This window comes from Notothenia rossii, assembly GCF_949606895.1.
Source record: "Notothenia rossii genome assembly, chromosome: 3".
Taxonomy (NCBI): domain Eukaryota; kingdom Metazoa; phylum Chordata; class Actinopteri; order Perciformes; family Nototheniidae; genus Notothenia; species Notothenia rossii.
Window position 1 is genome coordinate 4,074,717 of NC_136901.1, and position 7,500 is coordinate 4,082,216.

General features: G+C 38.7%; 1 protein-coding gene and 1 long non-coding RNA gene across 4 annotated transcripts in view; one reads left to right on the plus strand and one right to left on the minus strand.

Moving 5' to 3' along the window:
- Positions 1–2,909: 2,909 nt before the first annotated feature.
- Positions 2,910–7,500, plus strand: part of LOC307034597 (DNA annealing helicase and endonuclease ZRANB3-like) — a gene marked incomplete at its 5' end in the record, with an annotated part of 10,510 nt that continues 5,919 nt past the window's right edge. The window contains 2 exons of the mRNA XM_079673428.1: positions 2,910–2,920; positions 3,561–3,753. Of these exons, the coding sequence (XP_079529554.1) occupies positions 2,910–2,920; positions 3,561–3,753 (204 nt within the window). The remainder of the gene's footprint in view (positions 2,921–3,560; positions 3,754–7,500) is intronic.
- LOC307030964 overlaps positions 6,225–7,500 on the minus strand; it is a 2,842-nt gene continuing 1,566 nt past the window's right edge. For all 3 annotated transcript variants that reach the window (XR_013805838.1, XR_013805839.1, XR_013805840.1), the window contains one exon: positions 6,225–7,092. This is a non-coding gene — a long non-coding RNA (uncharacterized lncRNA). The remainder of the gene's footprint in view (positions 7,093–7,500) is intronic.

The following is a 7,500-nucleotide window of genomic DNA, read 5'->3' on the forward strand; positions in this document are numbered from 1 at the left end:
AAAGTACAGGTATTTGAGTTCAACATGTAAGAAGTAGAAAGTACAGGTATTTGGGTTCAACATGTAAGAAGTAGAAAGTACAGGTATTTGAGTTCAACATGTAAGAAGTAGAAAGTACAGGTATTTGTGTTCAACATGTAAGAAGTAGAAAGTACAGGTATTTGGGTTCAACATGTAAGAAGTAGAAAGTACAGGTATTTGAGTTCAACATGTAAGAAGTAGAAAGTACAGGTATTTGAGTTCAACATGTAAGAAGTAGAAAGTACAGGTATTTGGGTTCAACATGTAAGAAGTAGAAAGTACAGGTATTTGTGTTCAAAGTGTAAGAAGTAGAAAGTACAGGTATTTGTGTTCAACATGTAAGAAGTAGAAAGTACAGGTATTTGGGTTCAACATGTAAGAAGTAGAAAGTACAGGTATTTGAGTTCAACATATAAGAAGTAGAAAGTACAGGTATTTGAGTTCAACATGTGAGAAGTAGAAAGTACAGGTATTTGAGTTCAACATGTAAGAAGTAGAAAGTACAGGTATTTGAGTTCAACATGTAAGAAGTAGAAAGTACAGGTATTTGTGTTCAACATGTAAGAAGTAGAAAGTACAGGTATTTGAGTTCAACATGTAAGAAGTAGAAAGTACAGGTATTTGTGTTCAACATGTAAGAAGTAGAAAGTACAGGTATTTGAGTTCAACATGTGAGAAGTAGAAAGTACAGGTATTTGAGTTCAACATGTAAGAAGTAGAAAGTACAGGTATTTGAGTTCAACATGTAAGAAGTAGAAAGTACAGGTATTTGAGTTCAACATGTGAGAAGTAGAAAGTACAGGTATTTGGGTTCAACATGTGAGAAGTAGAAAGTACAGGTATTTGAGTTCAACATGTATGAAGTAGAAAGTACAGGTATTTGAGTTCAACATGTAAGAAGTAGAAAGTACAGGTATTTGAGTTCAACATGTAAGAAGTAGAAAGTACAGGTATTTGAGTTCAACATGTGAGAAGTAGAAAGTACAGGTATTTGAGTTCAACATGTAAGAAGTAGAAAGTACAGGTATTTGTGTTCAAAGTGTAAGAAGTAGAAAGTACAGGTATTTGAGTTCAACATGTAAGAAGTAGAAAGTACAGGTATTTGTGTTCAAAGTGTAAGAAGTAGAAAGTACAGGTATTTGAGTTCAACATGTAAGAAGTAGAAAGTACAGGTATTTGTGTTCAACATGTAAGAAGTAGAAAGTACAGGTATTTGTGTTCAACATGTAAGAAGTAGAAAGTACAGGTATTTGTGTTCAACATGTAAGAAGTAGAAAGTACAGGTATTTGTGTTCAACATGTAAGAAGTAGAAAGTTCAGGTATTTGAGTTCAACATGTAAGAAGTAGAAAGTACAGGTATTTGTGTTCAACATGTAAGAAGTAGAAAGTACAGGTATTTGGGTTCAAAATGTAAGAAGTAGAAAGTACAGGTATTTGAGTTCAACATATAAGAAGTAGAAAGTACAGGTATTTGGGTTCAACATGTAAGAAGTAGAAAGTACAGGTATTTGAGTTCAACATGTGAGAAGTAGAAAGTACAGGTATTTGTGTTCAACATGTAAGAAGTAGAAAGTACAGGTATTTGGGTTCAACATGTGAGAAGTAGAAAGTACAGGTATTTGAGTTCAACATGTAAGAAGTAGAAAGTACAGGTATTTGAGTTCAACATGTAAGAAGTAGAAAGTACAGGTATTTGTGTTCAACATGTAAGAAGTAGAAAGTACAGGTATTTGAGTTCAACATGTAAGAAGTAGAAAGTACAGGTATTTGTGTTCAACATGTAAGAAGTAGAAAGTACAGGTATTTGAGTTCAACATGTAAGAAGTAGAAAGTACAGGTATTTGTGTTCAACATGTAAGAAGTAGAAAGTACAGGTATTTGTGTTCAACATGTAAGAAGTAGAAAGTACAGGTATTTGTGTTCAACATGTAAGAAGTAGAAAGTTCAGGTATTTGAGTTCAACATGTAAGAAGTAGAAAGTACAGGTATTTGTGTTCAACATGTAAGAAGTAGAAAGTACAGGTATTTGTGTTCAACATGTAAGAAGTAGAAAGTACAGGTATTTGAGTTCAACATGTAAGAAGTAGAAAGTACAGGTATTTGAGTTCAACATGTAAGAAGTAGAAAGTACAGGTATTTGAGTTCAACATGTGAGAAGTAGAAAGTACAGGTATTTGAGTTCAACATGTAAGAAGTAGAAAGTACAGGTATTTGAGTTCAACATGTAAGAAGTAAAAGTAAAAAGTCATAGTGGATTAAAGTACTGATACCAGAAACATGTACTTGAGTACAGTAACAAAGTATTTGAACTCCACTACTTCCCACCTCTGCTCCCTGTGGTTAAATAACCCCTTATCACGACACATAAGAAACCAGAGAGGACATCAGGAGGATTAAGATCCACATAAATTATCGTGTGCATGTATTTGTTCTTAGATGCTGAAGTCTTTACTTGGAGCACCAGACGGGAGGGTTTCCTGCATAAAGTAAAATGATGGCCTCATTAGGGATCAATCAGAAAGCATATTAAATTAACTTTGAAATTGTTTGCCATTGCTTCAACTTCCCAGTGCCGACTGTCCTTTGTGACAAAGCCCACCCATCTGGCTGCTCCATAATGTGGATTTCACCTTGATGGTTTACTTATAGTTTTTAAATGAATGCAATAGCTCTTGACTGAACTACAACTCCGATTTTATAATAGCCCTCATCCTAATCTTTTCAACCATCAATTCAATGCATTTCAACACTAAAATATGAATGATATTTCTAAAGAAGTCTCTGGATGTGTTGTTGTCCCTGAGCCAGACACTGCTGACTCACACTGTCACCTTGAATGAGACCGCCTACATTTTAAGTGAAAAAACTTCCTTTTCTTTAAGTAGAAATGCAATTTCCGTAAGTGGTTTTCAAGAGCTGAATCCAGGTCATTGAGTCAAGGCGAGATCCTTCCCTCCTCTATACCTGTGTTTGATCGGAACACAATGCAGCCTTTCAGCCGACTCATAAAAGAGACAGAAACATCTCTTCCTCACAGAATAAAGGAACTATTTTTGTTCTAAGTATTGTTGGGGAAATACTCTTCCAATATTATGTTAGAAAAATCTCACTCGTCTCCGGCTTGAGCTTGAATCTCTGATCCATGTATCTGTGATCCTCTGTGAAGTAGCCATCACATACAGAGCATCAACTAGTTCCTGAACAGTGTCCTTCACATGCTGATATCCAAGAGAGGGAGTTCCACAGTCACAAGATGGAGGAATAGAAAGCAGTACTCAATGTTTACTTCAGATTAGCTCCACGTCAGAAATGATCATGCTTGTCATATGTCTCTCTCCATAGAGGCTGAATCATCATGTTAATCACATAGCTATCATATGCCTCAAACAGTCCTGATGCTCTTCTAGGTAATCACACATCCTGTCATGTTCACAGCTGCAGTTGATACCTTAGTTATCAAGTTACTCTCAGATTGGAAGAGGACACTCAGTATTTTCCCAACAAGTTTTAAGGCAGATTATTTTTGTTTTGCCCACAGGTGCCAGGAGGAGTTCCAGTTGCGCTCCAGCCAGACGTACATGCGCTCTCGTGTGCTGGAGGCGGAAAAGGGCGTCTGTCAGCACTGCGGCCTCCAAGCACACGAGTTGTTCCTCAAAGTACGGGACGCCCCGCCCGACCGGCGCAAGGAAATGCTGGAGAGCACTTGGCTCGCGCAGATGTCACTCAAACAGGTGGAGGAATTGCTATTTTATTACAGATATTTCAAAGGAATCCATGTTTGTTTTTCTGCAGTTCATTGGCAGTGCTTACTAAGCAAGTAAACGCCTCGTTAGAGCCGAGTACAAAAGGATTAGCATCAAAATACACTTGAAGAATGGACGTTTCTGGAACAAGTGTGTGTTTGGGATGTTAGCCTTTGCAGACATCAGAGGTCACCAAGGGTCAAAATGAATCCAAGAGACACTTTCGGGGGATTTATATATAATTAATTAATATGTTCACTTTGTTAAAAAAATTATCTTTTTTGTATAAGCCTGTATCCGGGATAATAAAACTGAAAGCAGTCCTGATTGGCAGGGAAAGTAATCAACTTTTTTTATTAATACTGTGTCCTGATTGGTGGGAAACGGTTGCAGGATATAAGAAAATTGTTTGCCAGGCACTCAAAAATGTCACAGTCAAAGAGCCTCAAGCGTAAAGTTGACGTGGAAAACCGCAGTTTTAATGAGGAATGGACGACGCATTCATCATGCCATCGATCAATAACACCTGTTTGCCTTATCTGCACTGAAACGGTCGCTGTTGCAAAAGAGTACAATCTCAGGCGTCATCATATCACAAAGCATGCAACCTTCTCACTTTCGCCGCAGTCACCGGTTGATGGTCACTGCTTTACATGCACCAAGTGGTTTGTGGCGCAAAAGTCCAGAATTCGAAGCAAAGCGTCAACGTACCATCTTGAAGGATAGTATCATTTATCCTTACGCAATTAAAAGAATGCGTTTCGTCTTGTCTTGTAAACGTTCTTGCTAACTCCATTTCTGAAAGCAGGCCAAACCATATGAAGTAGTATCTGGTGTGAGGGTTAGGGTAATGTTGTGAATCGAGTGGCCCATGGTGGTGATGGGGTTATGGTATGGGCAGGCGTATGTTATGGACGATGAACACAGGCCACTCAATTCACAACATTACCCTAACCCTCACACCAGATACTGACTGGTTGTCGGACCCCCCCAGACCCCCCCAACAAAGCAAAACTGCACGTTTCAGAGTGGCCTTTTATTGTGGCCAGCCTAAGGCACACCTGTGCAATAATCATGCTGTCTAATCAGCATCTTGATATGCCACACCTGCGAGGTGGGATGGATTATCTCGGCAAAGGAGAAATGCTCACTATCACAGATTTTTTCAGATTTGTGAACAATATTTGAGAGAAATGGTTATTTTGTGTACGTAAAAAATGTTTTAGATCTTTGAGTTCATCTCATGAAAAATGGGAGCAAAAACAAAAGTGTTGCATTTATATTTTTGTTCAGTGTAATATACAAACGCAAACAGATAACCACGGAGAGATGGCACTCGTTTCTTCATTTTCAACTCCAGGAAGTGTTTAGTAAAAGCTGTATGTTTACTTGGGACTGCATGTTGGTATATTGATAGCCTCACAACAGTAACAGTTCTAGTGTTAGTGAGATAAATGTGCTTGTAAACTTTTGTGATTCTGATAACTTACTAGGGCTCTGCAATTAATCATATGAATATATATTCTAGGAGGAGCACTGTTCTACTTCAGGGGACCTGGCAGGGAGGTCAAAACTCAAGCCGTTTTTGTGGACTTCCACACAAGAGCAGTTATTTTCCAAAATCCTATGGAGAAATTGCTTTTTTGTCGAAGGAACCGGAAGGAGTTTACTTCTGGGTTTTAGGATCACTGCAGCACTCTATAGCTTTCGTTTCATGAGACCCATTGACTTCCAATCCATAACAGATTTTATTTCTACGCTGGCTAACTTCTAATTGTTTCTTGTATGCTACAGACTGCATTTAGTAACCTCTGAAGTAATGATACTGCTTCCTCTGGCACACTTACTGTAAACTCAATTATTTCATCATGAGTGAAAATATGTACTACCCTTATATTTAAATGTTATGTTGTCTATTGTCGTCTTCATTCACGGTACAGGGTTCTGCAAGAGACAATCAACGTAGCATTTGGATAAGGGCAGGAATGACTGTAACAGTTGGCAACAGTTATTATTATTTACATTTACTCTGTGCCGTGCCATTCACTCTACCCCTGGAGATAAATAGGATAAATACATTTCAGTAAGACTTACATAAATATAGCCCTCTGTTAGCTTGGGAGCTAATGTGACAATAAGCTGAGACACATTGCCTCTTGGCACCCAACTGTTTACAAACCATTCTTCTTTTGTTGGACAGTTTGAACTCTGGCAGAGGAGGTTAAATAAAAGGGCCACACAGATCAAATGCTAAAACAGCTTTCCGTATTTCGTACTCTCTGTTATTGCCATGAACGTAGGTCGGGCACAAATGACATGTTGCATAAATGGATTTCATCAATTAGGTTTCCAATATGCAACGACTCTAACTATTTTAAAATGAAGTTTGATTTTCACGTTTCAATATTTGTTACGTTCCCTATTGGGCTAGGGAAACGACACGACCAGATTGGAATTGGTATAATTATAAGTGGTTTATTTTAAACAGCTGGTAAACAAAATGGCAGGCAAGCAGCCTGAAACAAACAAATTGCCACAAACACCGGTTTACATAACAAACAAAAGTGGCCACAAGGGCGCAAGTTTAAATGGGCAACCAAACTAAGGGAGGAATCTAAACAGTGAGTCTAAGCGCATAGGCTACAGGGAAACTAAATACTCACACACTAAATAAAGGAAACAAAACCTCACTGTAAAAGTGGTACAACTAGGAAAGGAAGGCTGTAAGAAAACACAGCTAGGACAACAGTCAAACAATACTAACTAATCTAATCAAACTAATCTAAGCACATCTAATCACAACAATACTTCTAATACAAGGTCCACACAAGTTAAACACAGAACGACGAGCAAATAGCGAGAGGCGTCTGTTCCTCAACAGAGCCTCCAGAGTGATGACAGTCCGCGGCCTTTGTACTCCTCCCCAGCAGGTGTGCGCCGGCTGTGCGCTGCGATTGGCTGTCGTCGATCCAATCACCCTCTTCAGAGGCGGACCAGGAGATGACAGCCAATGACGTCAGGGCAACCACACAGCTCATTTACATATCACACACACGCACACAGCTGGAAACACTCACAGGCAGATTAATGAGCAGACAGAAATAGCAGCCGTAACAATATTGCAAATTTTCTTAAAAGAAGAACCTGTAACTTACGGATGCATCTCATGTGTCCAGTCCATACGCCATTGAAGCAGGTTTTGTAAGGCTCTCCCTCCATGGTGGAGTATGCCTGGCACATGTATTCAACCATTTCATTATGGCTGTTATTACTTTTTCCTGGTGTACTTGAGGTCTCCATCTGCAATGATCGGTGCTGTGCCACAACCTAGGAAAGTATATCATACAGTTCAGGTACTGGATTGTGATTGTAGAAGTGACAGACATTCTCAAACAAAAACATACATACTCTGTATATGTACTGTAGACTAAAAAAGAAGAACAGGAATTAAAAGATATATATGTAGTTTTAGTGGGGATGATCCCTTTTTATTTCGGCCTAATACCAATAAGTGAGCTGAGTGTGAGAGGCTGCAGGTGCTAAAAACATTATTCTTAGTGTTCAGTCACGTGACCAGAGCAGAAACCTGGAGTGCTACACACTGTTCATTGTGGGAATGCGTCCAAAGTCTTACAATGTGCTATTACCAGTACTTTGCATAGCTCTGTTTATATTACGTTCACACCATATTTATTGTTGAGTTTTTATATAACGTATAGGAGACAAGCTTGTGTT